The sequence below is a fragment of the Oppia nitens genome, unplaced genomic scaffold (assembly GCF_028296485.1).
Source record: "Oppia nitens isolate AA-2021 unplaced genomic scaffold, nextdenovo-longstitch-racon4-pilon3 scaffold13_pilon_pilon_pilon, whole genome shotgun sequence".
NCBI lineage: Eukaryota > Metazoa > Arthropoda > Arachnida > Sarcoptiformes > Oppiidae > Oppia > Oppia nitens.
Window position 1 is genome coordinate 2,402,606 of NW_026533192.1, and position 18,820 is coordinate 2,421,425.

The following is an 18,820-nucleotide window of genomic DNA, read 5'->3' on the forward strand; positions in this document are numbered from 1 at the left end:
TCGCAATAATAGGAAGTATCAGATTTGTCAATAATTTGCTTTAATTAATATTATTCACTATATATGATAATCTCGAGTGAATCACTTTATTCAAGTCAAACCCGACACCAATAGTATTACTTATGACCAATGATGGGATGGACGTCAAGAATATTCGATGAATTGATGCCACAAATAATACAACAATAATAAGAGATGTGTTGATTGTGACAATAACTGCTGACAACAACAGCAAACTGTCCTTCGGGTCACTGAATCTGATTGCAAACTCTGAGTGTTCACACAATTCTTTGAACACATCATTCAGTGGACACAACTTCTTGAATACTAAATTTTTTTCAATTATTAACATAATTCTTCTTCTAAATCATTATTATTAGAAACAACTTAACATTTTACAAAATAAAATAAGAAAATAACATAAAATATTATTTTTTTGTTTAATAACAATTATATTACTACTAATAATAATTTATAACAATAATAATAATAAATGTTTTGATTACATGAGTATGAAGACTGCGGAGCAAACATAGCAGTAACTCGAGTGAGGAAAGACTAACGCAAACCAATTCACAAATTGCTTTCCTTTTCTATGCTCTCTCTCTCTCTCCTCTCTCTCTCTCTCTCTCTCTCTCTCTCTCTCTCTCTCTCTCTCTCTCTCTCTCTCCCTTTCCTCCTTCCCTGTGCTCTCAAAGCTCAACATCACTGATAAAATTCTTGCATCTCTTTAGTCCCTTATGTGCACATCCTTGCCATCTATGCATTGGACACCAAATCACTTGTTAAGTCAATTGATAATATTTTATATGAGATTCATTGATATTAGTTCTCTCATCCTTTCTTTATCTAATTCATTCACTGCTATAACTCTTAGCATAACTCATACCAAAACTCAAATATAGTGTTTTAAATATTTAAATTATTTGATTAAATATTAAAATATAAGTTATATATTACTCGTAAGACTATCGGATCGCTACTAAAGCTATTGCTTTATCAAATAAGACTTTTTTATTATTATTAGAGAAAATTCATTTTAAAACATAGCATTTTTACATTTCTATTTATTACATGTTTTATGGATTATTCAGTGCTTACCATTTACTGAATTATATATGATATACTGTATTATAATTTATACAGTACTACACATAATATAGGAAAAACTTTTATTGTAGGTGTTATATTTTTATATTATTAATATAATAGAGAAAATCAATTGAATTGTAAATTTACAAATTTGTAATCAAATATAAAATATCTAAGATTTATATAACTTTATATTAAATATTACAGTATATTGTGCTGTATATGTAGTGCTATCAGAATAAAACACATTTGAAAATATGATGATTTTGTTGTTACCGATATTTAGCTTTTCTCGCATCACAACATAGCGTGCAATACATTATGTTTAATATTTAATAGTACAGTGCTTTAACATTATTAGCCATTCATTTTCCTGTTGTTACAGTATATGCCAATACATAGTGTATATACAATACTATATTAGAGCATATATTTATATGATATATGATATTTCTATAGATATTTATGAAATTCACAAATAATTAATATGCTATAATTTGCAGATAATTTTTCAACAAAAAATATTACTAAATAACATTTACAAGTTTGTCTAAAATATACAACCTTTCAGATTATTGCTTTATCATTGCTTTAGTCATATATTATGAAAGTGGTTATGATTAGTGACGGCTTAATAGATCGTAAGGGATAATCAAAGACATGTTATATATGGAAGATAGCGTTGATATCATTAAAATTCAGATAATTATCTACAACTAAATTGAATGTTTGAAACAGTTTTATATAGAATATAAAATTATATAACAGTGTTGTTGTAAATAATTGATTAAACTTTAGCCAACATATTGTAATATTTATGCCGATATAATAATCATAATAATAAAATTATACTAATCTATTGTCTACTATAGTAAGTAATACTAGTGTTAAACATCTTATGGTTTATAAATAATAAATATATTTAATATATAATATATAATTAATAAGGGTTAAGCAATGTTTTTGATTTTAGATGGATATGGGGTAAGTTAAAATTACAAAAATTAAATATTTATTATAATTATGCTAATTAAATATATTATGTGAAATTTTATTATAATTTTATATACAAAATTTTATAATATAGTTTTATCATTTTTTCTCATATATTTTATTCTTTATTATCTTAGAAACATATTTTATTTTAAGTTCATCATAAAAATATTTTTATATATTTTTGTTTAAAAAAATAATTTGTTTTTAACTTAATAATCATACATTCTTTTTAAAATTATGTTTTGATTTAATTTATTAATTTATACTTATGTTTATACTATTTTTATTTTTATTTCCTAATTTAATATAAATTAAATATGACATTGTTTTTAAAAGTTATTAATAAACTTTTAAAATTTTTTATTTTATATAAACTATGTACAAAATTTTGATCAATATTTTTGCATTTTTTACCTGCTTTTTTATTTTAAAAAATCTTTTGAAGATTAAATCATAAAATTATTGTTTTTGGGCTGAGATGACCTTTACCCTTACCACCATTGCTTAACCCTAAATATTTGGTGTAATATTATAAATTATAATTTATATAAATATATTTATTGTAGTTATAGTAAATTTATGTGTGTACTGCATAAACTTTACTAAAGTATAATATATATATAGTACAGTATATGTAAGTTATATTTATATCAGGGTTAAGCAAGGTTTTGGATTTTAGGGGGGTCTAGGGTGGGGTCAACTTACAAAATTCTCGAAAAATCTTGGGGAGTCTAGGGTGGGTGTAGACTTTTATTGCATTTTTAAACTGCATTTTTTTCAAAAATCCAAAATCAAGAGCGGTCAAGAGAAAATTCCCTAAAATTCCCCAATATTCTCATGTTCCCATTCCATAAAGTTCCCATAAATTCCCAAGAAAATAGGTAAATTTTCACAAAATATAAATAATTTTTTAAAAATTAATAAAAACTTAAATTTTAACAAAAAATAAAATAATGTATTTAAAATTTATAAAAATAGTTGATAAAAGCATTAATGATACACTATGAGTTATTCTTAATATTTTAATAATTTGTAACTTTTAACATAATTAATTATATAAATAATAGTTAAATAATAATTAATGTTTATAGTTTATAGGTACATAATTTTATTTTTATATAAAAATTGACTGAATATTAATTATTTAACTTAATTTTTGTTAAAATTTTAGTTATAGTAATTATAAAAATTGAAAATATTTTTAAAAAATTTCATTAAAATTTTAAAAATTATTAATAAAACATTATAATATAAGTATTTATTGTTTTACTAACTTTATTTATCTTAAACTTCTATTTAAATTGTAATATGATTACTGTTTTTTCAACAAATAGGTAATTTTTAATTTTTTAGTTGAATATTTTAATTAAAATAATGTTATTTTTAGATAAGTTTTAACGTGCTTTTAACAATTTTACTTATTTTTAATCATTAATTAGATTCATATAAATTTTAAAAACATAAAAACACTTACTAAAATAGTATCAATTAAAATAAAAAAATTTATAAGCTTCAAAAAGAGTGGTTATTTCTCCTCATTTTTAAGAGTCATGGGTCAAATCCGAAAATTTCGATCTTAGGGGGTCATTTGGCTTGACCCCCTACCCCCCCTTGCTTAACCTTGATTTATATGTATATATATACATTACTACTACATTACATACTGTACTAATTTTATAATCACTTATCACTGCAGTCTACAGCAGCCGTTATCACAATGATTATACTCACAATGAGCCCTTACTTGAAAACATAATTACTGACCAAGATAAAAAACAAAAAAATTCTAATACACAAATTTAATAACCTTTTTTATATAATATTAAATAAAATATACTATTTAATTAAAATAAATATGTAACAGTGTATTTGAGCTAGATGAAATATATTTTAATAGACCATAAGCTTCTACAGTGCATTTTAATCAAAATAATCAAAAATCACTTTGTGATCACCAGTGGTATACAGTATAGACCAAAATAAATGTTTAATACTTAAATAAAGTTAATGAATGCATTTTTGCGGATATAATTTAACACACATTTATCATTTGTTTACTCATAAATGTCTAATTTGGTGAATATTTTATAATAAATGATTGATTATACGTATAAATATATTAATCTAAATAAACTCTACAATAAAAATTAACATTTGCAACTATATTTAATTTAATTAATTAATTAATTTTTAAGAAAATTTTTTTTTGCTTCTATTACTGTTATTATTTATTTTATTAATAAATAAATTATTAAATTCATTACTTTTTGTTATTTTTATTCAAAACAATTAGAATTATTAAAATGATTTTTCATAGCTTTTATGAATTTTAATTTTATGTTTATATTATATGTAAAATATTTATAATTACGAAAATAAATAATAATAAATACTACTATAATAAATATTTTTATCCATAATTTTAAATATATTCTAATAAATGTAATTAACTGTTTTTTGTGGTTTTAATTATAATTTATTTACATTTACTATCAATACTTTTTATAATAAAGAATATTTTGAAATCTATAATTTTAATAATTAAAAAAATATTTTTATTTGCATTAAATTAGTATTATATGAAATATATTTATATTAGTGGATTTATTTTGAATTTTGTGATCATTTTATTAATAACAAATATATACAAAAACTATTGAACTACAAAAACTATATTAAGGAAAGGCATTTTCATAAATAAAACATTTTATTTAATGCCATTATATTCTTGATATAACAATAAATTTATAAGTTTATAATATATTTATCAATATTAGTTAATTTTAATTAAAATCTATTTAATTGTTATCATCGATAGGAATGCTGTACTTTTGTAAAAGTGCTTTTAGCCGTCGGTTTTCATTTTTGGTGTCAACAAACTGTTGCCGAATTGCATCCAATTCATTACTTTAATATTACAAAAATTAATAAAATAAATAATATATTAATTAAATTATAATCAAACCTTAATATTTCATTTTCTTTGAGAACTTCATTTAATCGGGCGTTTTCTGCACATAAGTCCTGAATATATTCAGTGGCTTTGGCCAAAATGCCTCCCTTTGATTGTCCCTAAAAAGTATAAATATATCATTAAATTAATTAAACATATATTTACTAAATTCAAATAATAACTTGTTTTGTGTGGTCCTGTTGGCAATCGGGAACAACTTTCGACAACTTTATTATCCAATTATTAATTTTGTCTCTTCTCCTGCGCTCCACTTCATTATGAGTGGCCCTTCGTTTCTCATCTCTAGCCACTCGAGTAGTACCCCCTCCTTCAGTAGCACTTCCTGTATCATTCAAATAGCAAATTCCAAATTATCTGAGAAAATAATAACATTTTAAAACCAATTACTTGTTCTGCGAATATTAGTTGTGGAATGAGATATAATTTCTTGAGTGGGAGCCATCATCACATAGAAAGGTCCATCGGTACCACTGGCGGCCGCCAATTGTTGAGTCGCTGCACCAAAAGGATTGCCCGAATGGGCTATAAGTTATAAAATTTCTCATAAATAACATTATTTTGTCATTAATGACAGATTCTGTTAATAACTAAACAAAAAGGTCAACATTGGACAGACAGACCCGTTAAAAGTGCTACAGAGCTGTGTTGATTTGGACTCACTATAGTTGGCGTTACCACTGATATGACAAACAAATATTGTAACAAATAATAATTAAATTTATAATTATTTATATTAATATCAGTTTTTACTGTATATTATTTAATAATACATTTATCAACAAATTAGTCAAACCTGTATGCGTTGGATGCGAGTCATCAACAGTGACCACTCTATAAGTGACTGATCCTATAATTAAATGGTTAGCAATGAGTTTAATACAACATATATTATATATAATAATAATAATAGTCTGATCACCTCCCTGTCCATTCTCAGTCTTGAACTGGTACTGAACAGAACCGCTATCTGAATCAAAAGCTATGATATCAACAAAATTAAACAAATATTCAAATCAATAATTGTCTTAACGTTTGCTAACTTTGTTGAGATTGACCTCTCATTGAGTCCGAGTTTTCTTCATTTGAATCGATGGCAGCGTCTGTGACAACAAATTGTGTTAATTATGTCATTAGTTGTCAACAATGCATACCTTCATCTTCATTAGCAGTAATCTGTTCTTCATTGGTGTCTTCATGTGAACTGATTTTAAACAAATGGTTTACTTATCATATGTTATGATGTAATCAATCAATAAAATCAAATCAAATGTATATATCATATATAAGACCTGTTATTATCATTCAATGGGTCCATGAATTCAATGTTTGATTCAAGTTTGGCAAACAATACTAATACAGATCACGAGTCACACTATCATGTGATCCAATAATACCATCAAAACATTGACAAACATTGACAACAATTCATACAAAAATGGCCACAAATCACATCATTCATATAAAACGTACACTTTTTTGGTCACTTTTTTTTGTTTATTAACGAAAAAAAATTACATCCAATTATCAAAACATTTAATTTTTGCAATTAAATTATATAATTAATTGCAATTTCTTTACGACTAAGTTTTTTGGATAATTAATAACTGAATTAAACCATTAGTTTAATTGAAACAATGATTTCAATGTGAATAATAATAATAATAATATAAAATAAATTATAGAAATCCGGATTCATTAAGGGATGACACGGCTATATATACAATAAAAATACAATTATATTAATTAGTATATAATTATATAAAACACAATCAATTAAGACCTTCTTTGGCAAAGAAGCGCACGTCAACATCGGAATCGTTTTGTAATTTATCCAAACAGGGCTTCACTTGGGTTTGAATTGTACTACAAATTAATAAATATCTTAATAAATATACAGTACTTTAATTATAAGTATTACTTCTGATCAAGAATTGGTCCAATCTTTTGTAAAGTCTTCGCAACATTAAAACGAACATTTGGTACACTGTCTGAGCCCAGACTAACCACAGTTGGAAGCATTTGTTTCTAATATTTCAATTTTAATAATAATAGAAATTATAAATTTATTTAAAAACCAAAATTATGAAAATTGAAACAATCACTGACTGCTGTAATTTCCGGTCCGCAAGCGTTTGCCAATACATTGATAGAGAAAAGACAAGTCATTCGATGCAAATAATTCTGGTCTCTTGACATTTGCAATACTTTGGGAATAACTGTATTCGTGGCCCAATCAGACCCAAACTTTTCAACTAATTTCTTAAGGTTTTGTGTGGCCGCCTCTCGGATTGCAAATACTAAATGTCAAAACATATTACCAGTAAATACAAAACATTCAAACAATTCAAAGCCAAACCCTGATCGACGAGCCAAGTCATGCATAACGTGTTGAGCTTCTCATCAAAGAAGTCAACGCCAAGCTGTCCGGCCAGTAATGGCATGTATTGAATGATAGCTAACCGGACGCGCCATTTTGTGTCTTCGGCCAACTCAACAATCGCTGGCAGTAATGACTGACTTAATTGTTGAATTCCAATCACTTCATTAACACAATCCAAGTTTGAAATGATATTAAGTCTGACTTCAGGACATTCGTCTTTTAGTTGAGACAAAAACATTGGCAACAAATGCTCAATAGTGTTATGTTTGCCCAAAATGGGTGACAAACCCATTATAACCGACGCCAAAGCAGACTTCACGTGTTGATTAGGATCTGAAACCAAGTCTTTAACACCTTTAATAAATTAATACATAAATAAGTATAAATCAAATAAATAATATTATATTAGTTTATGCATTACATGGCAAAACATTAGTCATTATTAGCTGTTCCTGAGAGTCGGCGGGCGTTAAATTCTGACAAAAGTCTTTAACTTTCTGAGCGGCTGCTGCTCTCACTTCTGCCTCACAATCTTTAAGTAGATTTTGAAAAGCGGGCACTAAATCATTGCGTGTAATATCAGGTCCAACAGCTTTTTGTAATTCAGTAAACTTGTCGGCAACCATATATCGGACGCGCCATGACTTGTCCTCAGCGGCTGACCTTAAGACAGGCATCACATGCTGTTCAATATCTTCATTTGAAAGAAGTGATGCAATGGAAACACACGCCTCAACAGCTAAAAGTCGTACTGAGTCCTGATCGTCGGAAGCCAATAGTGACCACAAAGAGATTACTTCCGACTTAACGTATTCCGGTTCTAACACTTTTGCAAACTCTCCTAATTTAGATGCGGCGGCTCTTCGAACCATTGGAGTGTCGTCTTGACATAACTGACGAAACGCACTGACATTTATCGGACAAACAATTCATTAATAAAGAAAAATAAAATGATATGAGAGTTGAGATTAGATAAAATTAATTACTTTCTTAAATCTGTTTTCACTTGATTTGAAACTCGAGGATAACAGACACCAAAGAGACCACAAGCGCTCGTTCGCGATGTAAACCAATCGCCTAAATATCACAAAAAAATTGTTAATTAAAAAATAATTAAAATACCGGTAAAATCAATCAAATACCTGATGCAAGTCGTTTGACAAGAGGTACAAAATAAGTCTCCAAGTCTTGAGGTGAATGTTGCTGTGAAACAATCCTAAGACTTTCGACAGCTTTATCTCTGACCACTGTTTCTTCAACCGTCGCCAAAGATTCTAATGGCGGTAACAATACGTGGACGTACTCTTGTCCACCAATTAATGATGTAAAAGTGCCCAACTGTTCGGCCAAAGCCAGTAGAACTTCGTCCTCATCATAGATGGTGTCTGTGAGGAAAGGTATGAGTTCAGTGCGGGTCCGCTCAACACCTAATGCCAGAGCTATTGTCGACAATTTGCGGATTGAGTTGAGACGTAACTGCAAAAGACAACAATCATCGGCATATCAATTGTTTGGTCAATTGGTGGCCTCGACTGTGTTTTACATACCTGCACGTCATCGTTACGGAGTTCATCGATGAGGACAGCGATCGGATAGAGAGAGTCATCGCCGGAGACCTCACTGGAGACCACACTTTGCGTCACTTGAGTCGCCATTTGATTGCATTAACTGATTATTATTATTACAATTGCTTTCAATTGCTTTCAATGGCTTTCAATGCACTCAAAGTCAATGATATCTCACTCATCAATACTATCGCTCATCGCTTAACACGTGTGGCGACACCTGAAGTGCTACACGTGTTGACACTTGCATTGGATCTCAACATTTGAATTACTGATTGACATCTTTACAGATGATTTGATATAATCTTTGGCTACCTATATATGATCACAATTTATGGTTCATCTATTGGCCAGCGATGGTGTCCAACGCGGGAAAGATGTTACTCAAGAATACCATTCAATCACTGGAACTCCAGAATAAGGTTTTGTTGTCGAAGAAGTACTTCAAAGACTGACTAATTGTATGTCATTTTGTGTTTGAGTAGATTAAAGAAGAGAAAGAAATGTGGAGTAAATTGAAGAATGAGAAGGAGTTGGAGAGAAATACAAGACATAAACGACACAATTATGAAGACTATAATGACAACAAAAGACGTGAAACAGAAGGTGGTTGCAGTGGTGATCGCAAAAGACACAAATCAAACAATAAAAAGGATAACTATTGGCTCAAAAAATTGATGACCGCAGAGGAACAACTGTCCGGTGAAAGGTTTGATCATTTGATTATTGGTTACCATTGAATTCAATTTATTATCACTTCAGATGGACTCATAATGGCTTTAAAGAGCTCTATGAAGAGGAGTTAGCTTCAAATAAAAGCACTTCCGATGATTCAAGTGATGAATCAAACAAAAAAAGAAATAAAAAGAAAAGAAAGAAAGAGAAGAGAAAACATAAGAAGAAACACAAAAGACATAAAAAAGACATTAAAAAAAGTAAAAAATAATTTTTTCAATAATAAAAATAATTCAAAAAATAATTGTAGAAAATTATTGACATTTTTAAATATTACCGTAAAATAAATTATTTTATAAATTTGTTTCTCTCATATACTGTTAAATTTAATTGTCAAATAATAATTAAAGTAAATAAAAGACAAAAAAATAATTAGTTAATAATAAAATTGATATCCTATTTAAAGTTGGCAAATATTATAATACCTACCGGTAATTGTAATTTATTATACTGTTATAATAAATAGTGTAATAACATATATGTCCATTGGCACCGGTACTGTATTTAATAATTTATGTAAATTGCCGTATACTGTATATACTGTACTTTTACCGTAAGTTTGTAATACTTACGGTTAGTTTGGATTTGTAGTCAATTTATGTCAACTTAAAGTACCGGTAATGGATTTTTTGCTGAGACTCTTCAATTAGCAATCAGTATTATGTTGACTACATTTTTATTGACTTTAAAAGGTATCGTAACTTTATTGAGAGCAACTGTAAAGACTTAACAAATAAGATAAATCTTAATTATAAAATTATGATTATTAAATTTATGTGTAATTTGAGATTTTTAAATAAATGAGAAATTAAATTATTTTATTAATTGATGCGTTAATACAATAATGATTATAATTACAAGTGATATAACAAGTTATAATAATAAATATAATAACTTATTAATGCATATTGATGTGTAATTCATAAATATACAAATAATATAAACAAATGTGAAATACATTGAAATATATCAACAATTAAGTGCTAATCTCATATACAAATACAGAATAATTATTAAAATATAAGTAATAATATACAAAAAACGTACAAACTTTCTATAATTATACGATAATCTCGTTATTACATCTTTGATATAATATTTTTTGATCAGTTTTTTTTTGTGTCGATATATTAAATGTGTGCTTAAGTGATACACATTTTTAAATATACGTGAAAATACATGTGATATAAATATAGCTAAAAAACAACAATGAAATTATCTTTTATAAAGATTTTTAAATTATTTTAAACAAAATACTGATCAAAATATAATCACAATAAAATCACTTAAATTATATGACTATTTTTATATTTCTAATGCAAGATTATAAATTATTTTTTTATTAATTTTACTGTATATAGTAGTATAAAGGTAATAAAATTTTGATAACTTAATTTAAAAATAATTATATATTTAAAATGATAAATTAAATTATAATAAATTTATAAAATTATAATAAATTGGCACATTTTAAACAGTTTTATGAATTAAGATATACAATAATAAAATATTAATTGAAAAGTGTTGACAAGTTTTTTAAATAATTAGCAACAAGTTAAATAATTTACTTATTATTAATTAATTAATTATTTAAATAATGACAATGTTTTGTAATTTTATTTAACACAGAATGTGTGCAAAAATTCAATTAAAGGTACTTTTAATTTTTGCTTCACATTTACCATAAAAATACAAAACTAAATAGAATTATTGAAAAATATATTTAACTTATACTGTATTTACAACATAAATATTAAGATAATAAATTTATAAATAATTATTTAAGAAATGTTATATTTAAAACACGTATAAAGTATTAAATTACTCAATCAATTTAACATTACACTTATTACATGAGGTAATCGTAAGAATTGCTATAAATAACTAAGAAATTGATATACAATATGAAAATACATTTGACGTGGGATTCATTGGATCAGACAAAACCATTAATTATAATGTATTGCAATCTCCAGTAAACAAACAGTTGATGTTTTATTATTTCATATTTAAATAGTTAGGCCTCAGTCTCTCCTCTAAGTCTTAAACGCGCAAAATCTTCAAATATAATATCATCCGTGTCTTCTCTGTATAAAAATATTGAAAGCAATGTTAATCTTTCATTGAATTTAATGTTAATAAGTATTTACTTATAATAAATATATTGTATAATATAAACAGTGTGGTAATAAAAATAGAAATATAATAAATGTAATATTGTATAATAAAATTGAAATAAATAACTTAAACTTAAAATAAATTTTATATAAAAGTGTTTCATATCTAATTTTTATATAAAAGTGTTTGTTATTTAATTAAATTACGGTAAGTCTCCCTTTTCATTGAGCATTAATTTCATTAATCAATTAGTTTAATAAAATGTTGGTTTAAAATTTAAACTTAATTATAACAAAGTTGAAATAGTGTCCCTATATAATTATAATATACATTACAAAATACATAATACAAATATATGAATTATATTGTGTATTATGTTTTAATAAAGCTTAACTAAAATTATAATTAATATTAATTTTAAACATGTTTATTAAATTTAAATATCATATATAAAAGCTAAAAAACAGTGACTTTCAAAATTGGATTCATATACAATCCTATCTTTCTATATCTAAATAAAAAATGCAAATATCATAAATAGAAATGGGATAAAAATGTAATAAAATATTAACTGATTTGAAAACAAAACACTAAGGATTATAATAAATAGAAAAATAATTTAAATTTACGACAAAAATATTAAAATGAGTTATTATTGTAATATTGCAGAAAATAACAAATATTTAAACATTAATTCTTATACTTCTGTACTATAAATTCAATTTATTATATTTATTAAAAGTATGTAAGAAAATCACTGTATAAAGTATTATTAATAATAATCAGTTTTTAAAATTACGGCACAAATAAAGTAATATAATCAATAAATTATGGATGACTTACGCGTCCAATTGTATTAGGTTTGCCTCATTGACCACATTTTCGTTTGGATTATTAGCATTAGACTCGCCATTGTCGGCATTATTGACATCAAATGGCATTGAATTAAAATCATTTTCTTCGGGTTTCGGATGCATCAAAACAAACGGAAGTTCTGCGACCACATCCCCACCCAATGGACCCAAACATAGTTTTACTTTAACCTTGTATTGTACTATAATCCCTAAGTTTTCCTTCTGAGTTGGATCTGTTACACTGTTTTGACAATAATTATTGATTAATATTTAATATATTGATAAAATCAATAATATAGTATACAGTAAACCGATATATTCATACATTGTAGATGAGGCTAAATTTGTGTCCTCATGTTTGAGCTGACCATCTAAAGCAAGGCCGCGTTTGTCTTTATTATTTGCTAAGAGTGGCCTCAAGTAATATACTTTAGATAATGTAAAACCTGGGCTTATTGGACAACCATCTCTGTAAATATTAAATTATTAAATTAAATAAAGTGCTAATAATTGTTAATAATTAGAGGACATACTCGCTCTCGACTTCAGCAACTGTGCACTTGTATTGAGCCGTTGAAAACAAGCAAATGTCTGCAAACTGACGAACAGATATTTTGACTTTTTTAACTGTTCTGTTGGAACTGTTAGCAATGTGGACATTGACGGCTATATTTTCTCCGTGATGATACAACTCCTTGTCCAGTGATGCCTCTAAATGCAACTTATTGGGAGACATCATAAACTCTTTGCTAACTTCAACACTGGGCTGTTCTCCCTGTTTGGAGGGCGCGTACACCACTTTCCTGATGGCTAATCGTACAGAACTCCTCTTATGTGGTTTTTCATCCACATTTTCAGCTACATATGCCTTTAATTCATAGTCAACACCACATGGCTTCCCTGTATCTCCCGGTGCCGGTTGTAATGTAACTGATGCCGGACAATGTGGAGGAAGCTATGAAAACATTTCTTTATAATTGTCTAATTAATTATAACTTATTCATCCTTTACCTCAAAGAAAAATGGAAAAGCATTTGAACCTAATTTCCTAATAAGTCTTTCTTGAAGTCGAGTTAATTGTCTTTTTATTGAATTTGGTTCGTCTTTTGCCGGAAATATTTGTTCCGACGCTAAGTAGAGATCTTTACGAAAAGTAAGTCCTAAGACATCTAAATCTTCTCTCCCGTACCGAAATGCGGCCAAAACATGACCAAACACTTTGCGATCTTTTATATAATCCGGATCTATTAATACTACTCCATCTAAATCCATCACATATTAACATACAGTATATGTTAGTCATTTAAAAAAGCATTTATTTTTAAAATAAGTAATCACTTGCCAATGGGATCGACATGTGTTAAGTGATCGACAAAATCTCTTTTCCCTAAATATACTGTTATCTAAATTTTTTTTAAAAAAATATTTAATATAATAAATTTAATAATAAAAATTTGCTTAAAATTAATTTGTTAATTAAAAGAAAATAAAAGTTATCCAATAATATTTAATTAAATAAAACACATTATAGTATCACTAACTTGTAATATAATTTTAAAACAATTAAAAAAATATGAAATGTAATTATCATTTTTATGATTATATGATAAATGTAAATTTCTTTACTTGATTATCACATATATAATAAATTTATTCGATTTCTTTATTTTGTAATTTTATATTTTATTTATAAATTAAATATATTTTAATGCAAAATACAATTTCCAACATTCCTGTAATTTTAATAAAAGTAATTTCCAACAAAAATAATAGTGCCTCAATTGATAATATTAAATTAATAAAATTATATATATTAATAAAAAATCATAATAAAAAACTACAATTATATTGGAAATACAGCATTTCAAAAATATAATCCCATTTTCGTAATTTCCTAATACAAACATCCTTATTACATAAAATAACTTTTATGTTATCATAAATATATATATATATATTAATCTTTAGTTAACAATACTAAAAATAAATTATTCTAAATATTCATGTTTTGTTTGTTATCAATTGTTTAAAAATAATTTTACAAAACATTGCTAATAACTTGTTATACATTTTTTAAATAGATAATCGATTTTAAAATTTATTAAAAAAAATATGTAAAATTTCATATAAAACATTGTCAATTACAGGTAAACTAATCAATAAAAGCAAAAGTGCTACAAATACTTTGCTTAAAACTTTTAATGCATTTTCAAGGGATCTGTAATTTAAAACTCGTAAATACTGTAAATATTATACTTATACATAGGAAATGTAAAAAAACAGCTAATACTGTACTAATTTTATTTTATTTTTATGTTTTATTTTAGATTAGATAAAATATATTGTATATGTTATATAAAATATACACTAATATATAATACATAAATCGATACTTACTTTGCCGTTGGGAGAGCTCTTTTTGAAGACCCTATCAGAGAATTAAACATATAATAAATATATCAGATTTTGTTGAAAATTATATTATAGAATAACTACTAAAAACTGTATTATTATTAATGCTTATAAGTTACTAACAAACAACTTAAGATTAATAAAAGCAATTTTAAAATAAAATTCAATCATTGGATAAGTCACACATAATATTATTATATTATAATATCAAAATAAAGAGTAATTAAAAAAATTTAAACAACAATAGAATTAATTTTTGCATTTATAATATCAGATATAAAAACTAAATACATGTGTGACAAGCATTTATTAAATGTGCGATTATATCAGTCTCAGTGAATGTTAATAAAAATAAAATGTTTCAACTATAAATACTGTATTATTATACTGTATCATAAATAGTATAGACAGTAGATATAGTATTGATATAAGTTAGGTATAATAAGTATAAATAGTATCATACCTTATATTATTAGTATCGGATTCAATCATACTTTCAAAACAACAGTCAAATTGAGATCATTTAATTAAATCAATATTTTCTATTTTTTAAAATAAAAATTCTTTGTGTTTGTGATATTATTTGAATATAAAATTTTTATTCATTAATTTATTTTTGAAAGTATCTCTTTCGATGACATAACAACATAATCTATGACTTTTGTGTATCACATCAACAGTTTTTCTCTATGAAAAATTCAAAAAATAATATTTCCTTAAATTAACATTTGAAAAACACATTCAAATAAAATATTTCAAAAATGTTTTACGAGTTGTCTTTTAAAAGTAATGATATATAATAATAATAAATATTGAAAATATGTGTAAACTTTAATAACCAGATCTCAAGTGCAAAAACAAACAGTCTCTGCAAACGAGTAAAAGGGATGTAATTTATACATAGTATATGTGCTCCGATTGTTTGGTTTATATATATATATATATATATAATTTATAAAAACACATATATAAATTGGTATAGACTTAGAGGAAAGTGATGTTTAGTGAGTGGTATATAACATTGAGATAAATATGAGACATGATTTCAGTTTTTGAGACATTATGTTTCATAAATATATATATATATATTTCTTATGAATAATCATAATGTATATAATATATGAATTTATGTATGTATAGTAAGTTATATATCTCTGTAATATTAATTATATAAACAATCTTTAGTTTGTGTGTCTTTAAAAAAACAAATAATTATGTATTAAAAATATACTTATAAAGAGATGAATATAAATAAATAGTAATTAGGAAAATGAGATAATAGTCAAAACAGAGAGCAAATAGCATACATATATCATTTGTTTAATATGAATACACGAATACATGAGCAGTGGTATAGTATCTATGGGTTTTGCCTTCAAAAATAAATTACTTCTCAACTAAAATCAATTAAGTTTTACACAAATTTACGATAAATGACATAAATTTTGCAAAAGCATAGCTGTATAGCAATCATAAGTACTGTAGTTATGCTAATTATTTGCTATATTTTAAATATATTTTATTATTAATGTATTAATATAAGTGACTTTGACTATCATTAACTTAACGGAAGAACTTTACGATTTAATGTAATATAATAATTAACTGAACTTAATGTTAGGATAACTTTATATATGACACCGATATGTTGTTATATATTTATTATAAACTTAATACAGTACCGTACTATCAATATTTATTTAATATTGCATTCATCTAATAAAATTAAATTCATACAAATGTTAACTATAATAAAAATTTACTTATAATGTATAATACTTAGTAAGGTATACATAGAGGATTAGACTGTAAATCGTATATAATTGAATCAATCACTTCATCTAAAAGCTAACGTGTAATACAATGTTTGCAATCAAAGTTTAGTTGTTATTTGTAATCATATGAGCAATGCTTCAAAGCAATTGTCTTTTCATAATAAATTTAATAGATATAAAAACAATGAAAATCTCCACTAAAGCCAACATTTATTTAGATATACAATATATACTGAAATTCAATTAAATATATATCAGTAAAATCCAATGGATATACAAAATTGAAAGAAAATCAAAGAAAGTATGAAAATATTGACATTTTTACATCATTTCAAATATTTATTATATTTATATTGAATATCATATAAATCCAGAATATATTCTCTTATGAATTAGTTTGCAATTATATTAAACATAACTGTTAGTGATATTTATATTTTCATAATTTAAGCTAATTTTATAGTTCATGTTAGATATACTGTACAGTATTATAATCAATTAATATGACAATTGCACGCATCTTATTATAAATACATTAGTCTTGTTTTGTTAGAAGCAATTAAATCATAAATTTTAATTATATTAAGGGCTTAACATTGGATGAGATTTTATTAAAAGTACATTCATTTCATGTCAAGTCATTTGAAGTCACAAGAAATCATTTGTTGCATTAGAGTCGCAAACAATGCAATCATTTTGATAATTGAATTAAAAAATTAAATTATTGCTTAACTGACGATTAATTGACGTCAAATCATTTGCCACACTTTATATCCATTTATATATACATCAAATGTAATCATATCTTATAATTTTAAAAGTCATATCATATTTAATTTGTTACTGTTTTTAATTATCTGACATTTAATTTAATAGATAGCACAACAAATTGTTATCATAAAAGTATGTAATTTGTTTTATTAATCAAGTATTTAATTAATGTTTTATTAATAATACAAAAACTGGGAAAATGTTTTTTCAAGTGTTTATGCATATAATTAATATTAATATTACAAGAGATAAATTTATAATCATTATAATGATTGTGATAATACAAATAGAAAATAAAAATACTAAAAAACATCAAAAATATTAAAAAGTGGTTCAATATATAGAAAATGCATTTAATAAATAAAATGAAATTTTTGTTACTATTCATAATACTAGTCATATAGTGATAGATGTTTGAGATAATGAGCAATAAGTATCAAATGGTCATCACATCTGTATTATGCGGTCATCAAAAAACAATTATCAACTAAATGGTGACAAACCTGGTTCCGGGTCTTCTGTTGTCATCTGGAGAGTTATCCATTGATACATCCAGTGATGGCAATGATCACAGCATTGGTCACACAAATCAAGTGTTGTTTGTTATTGGTTTGTCTGTCTTATCAAATGCAATACAACTGTCAAACACTGTATTCAATATTGTATTGAATATTGTGTTAACATTCAGTTCACACATAAATATATTACTTCAATACAAGCATTCAATTGATAACAACTAATAATATGAATGAATACTTCACTGATTCTGCTCTTAAATATTAACTGCAAAAGCAATGGCTCTGTAATACAAACGGATCCGGATATCTATATAACCAACAATAGATGACACGACTAGCTATACTGTAATATACAGTATTATTAATACCAATGTCAATTTATTAATACAATACAATTATTGTAATTTACCATTATAATTTATAACCACTTTTTAATTAACATTTATTTTTAATAATTATTTTATAAGATAAATACCTGTCAAATATAATCAAATAAATTATATTTCATTTAATATATGATATTTACAAAAAATATTAATTGTAAAAATTGAATTTTAAATAAAACAAAATAATTACATAATAAATATTAATATTAATTAATTATAAAACTATAATATATTTATATATATT

The 18,820-nt window shown here is 25.1% G+C and overlaps 4 protein-coding genes across 7 annotated transcripts; 1 reads left to right on the forward strand and 3 right to left on the reverse strand.

Annotated features, from left to right (window-relative positions):
• Nucleotides 1-4,826: 4,826 nt before the first annotated feature.
• Nucleotides 4,827-6,562, reverse strand: LOC128958937 (upstream stimulatory factor 1-like). 3 transcript variants are annotated; one of them, XM_054304913.1, is made up of 10 exons: nt 6,352-6,562; nt 6,214-6,263; nt 6,118-6,162; nt 5,982-6,041; nt 5,856-5,909; nt 5,683-5,739; nt 5,450-5,584; nt 5,224-5,384; nt 5,054-5,160; nt 4,827-4,995 (listed from the first exon to the last, which is right to left on the reverse strand). In XM_054304913.1, exons 1-10 carry the CDS (start codon nt 6,375-6,377, stop codon nt 4,887-4,889), a joined length of 804 nt encoding a protein of 267 aa, XP_054160888.1. In that variant the 5' UTR covers nt 6,378-6,562; the 3' UTR covers nt 4,827-4,886. The 3 variants fall into 3 exon arrangements, with proteins under 3 accessions (XP_054160888.1, XP_054160896.1, XP_054160881.1); XM_054304921.1 differs by having other exon boundaries at nt 5,450-5,557; nt 6,103-6,162; XM_054304906.1 differs by having other exon boundaries at nt 6,103-6,162.
• Nucleotides 6,563-6,627: 65 nt separating this feature from the next.
• LOC128958911 (serine/threonine-protein phosphatase 2A 65 kDa regulatory subunit A alpha isoform-like) lies at nt 6,628-9,175 on the reverse strand. Its single transcript, XM_054304875.1, has 9 exons — nt 8,990-9,175; nt 8,585-8,918; nt 8,429-8,519; nt 7,864-8,348; nt 7,419-7,796; nt 7,169-7,359; nt 6,981-7,087; nt 6,843-6,925; nt 6,628-6,773 (listed from the first exon to the last, which is right to left on the reverse strand). The coding sequence occupies exons 1-9, from the start codon at nt 9,095-9,097 to the stop codon at nt 6,739-6,741; spliced, it is 1,812 nt and encodes a 603-aa protein (XP_054160850.1). The 5' UTR covers nt 9,098-9,175; the 3' UTR covers nt 6,628-6,738.
• A 124-nt stretch (nt 9,176-9,299) lies between these two features.
• LOC128958960 (uncharacterized protein NKAPD1-like) lies at nt 9,300-10,016 on the forward strand. The gene is made up of 3 exons (XM_054304932.1): nt 9,300-9,429; nt 9,493-9,716; nt 9,770-10,016. Exons 1-3 carry the CDS (start codon nt 9,364-9,366, stop codon nt 9,951-9,953), a joined length of 474 nt encoding a protein of 157 aa, XP_054160907.1. The 5' UTR covers nt 9,300-9,363; the 3' UTR covers nt 9,954-10,016.
• Nucleotides 10,017-11,614: 1,598 nt separating this feature from the next.
• LOC128958920 (beta-arrestin-1-like) lies at nt 11,615-18,451 on the reverse strand. 2 transcript variants are annotated; one of them, XM_054304894.1, is made up of 8 exons: nt 15,590-15,657; nt 15,112-15,142; nt 14,057-14,117; nt 13,726-13,976; nt 13,248-13,669; nt 13,040-13,183; nt 12,704-12,955; nt 11,615-11,829 (listed from the first exon to the last, which is right to left on the reverse strand). In XM_054304894.1, the coding sequence occupies exons 1-8, from the start codon at nt 15,616-15,618 to the stop codon at nt 11,760-11,762; spliced, it is 1,260 nt and encodes a 419-aa protein (XP_054160869.1). In that variant the 5' UTR covers nt 15,619-15,657; the 3' UTR covers nt 11,615-11,759. The 2 variants fall into 2 exon arrangements, with proteins under 2 accessions (XP_054160869.1, XP_054160861.1); XM_054304886.1 differs by lacking the exon at nt 15,590-15,657 and adding an exon at nt 18,176-18,451 and having other exon boundaries at nt 11,616-11,829.
• Between the last annotated feature and the right edge of the window lie 369 nt (nt 18,452-18,820).

What these genes read in the sequence shown, in the direction of transcription:
- LOC128958960 (XM_054304932.1), top strand. Translation starts at nt 9,364, where the DNA reads ATGGTGTCCAACGCGGGAAAGATGTTACTCAAGAATACCATTCAATCA. An exon ending in CACTGGAACTCCAGAATAAG is followed by an intron (nt 9,430 to 9,492) that starts GTTTTGTTGTCG and finishes GTGTTTGAGTAG; the next exon opens with ATTAAAGAAGAGAAAGAAAT. An exon ending in GAACAACTGTCCGGTGAAAG is followed by an intron (nt 9,717 to 9,769) that starts GTTTGATCATTT and finishes TTATCACTTCAG; the next exon opens with ATGGACTCATAATGGCTTTA.
- LOC128958937 (XM_054304906.1), bottom strand. Translation starts at nt 6,377, where the DNA reads ATGGACCCATTGAATGATAATAACAG. An exon ending in TACTGCTAATGAAGATGAAG is followed by an intron (nt 6,163 to 6,213) that starts GTATGCATTGTT and finishes TTGTTGTCACAG; the next exon opens with ACGCTGCCATCGATTCAAAT. An exon ending in GACTGAGAATGGACAGGGAG is followed by an intron (nt 5,910 to 5,981) that starts GTGATCAGACTA and finishes ATTTAATTATAG; the next exon opens with GATCAGTCACTTATAGAGTG.
- LOC128958911 (XM_054304875.1), bottom strand. Translation starts at nt 9,097, where the DNA reads ATGGCGACTCAAGTGACGCAAAGTGTGGTCTCCAGTGAGGTCTCCGGC. An exon ending in GTGAAAACAGATTTAAGAAA is followed by an intron (nt 8,349 to 8,428) that starts GTAATTAATTTT and finishes GATAAATGTCAG; the next exon opens with TGCGTTTCGTCAGTTATGTC. An exon ending in AATGACTAATGTTTTGCCAT is followed by an intron (nt 7,797 to 7,863) that starts GTAATGCATAAA and finishes AATTTATTAAAG; the next exon opens with GTGTTAAAGACTTGGTTTCA.
- LOC128958920 (XM_054304886.1), bottom strand. Translation starts at nt 18,216, where the DNA reads ATGGATAACTCTCCAGATGACAACAGAAGACCCGGAACCAG. An exon ending in CTTTTCCATTTTTCTTTGAG is followed by an intron (nt 13,670 to 13,725) that starts GTAAAGGATGAA and finishes ATGTTTTCATAG; the next exon opens with CTTCCTCCACATTGTCCGGC. An exon ending in GTTGCTGAAGTCGAGAGCGA is followed by an intron (nt 13,184 to 13,247) that starts GTATGTCCTCTA and finishes TAATATTTACAG; the next exon opens with AGATGGTTGTCCAATAAGCC.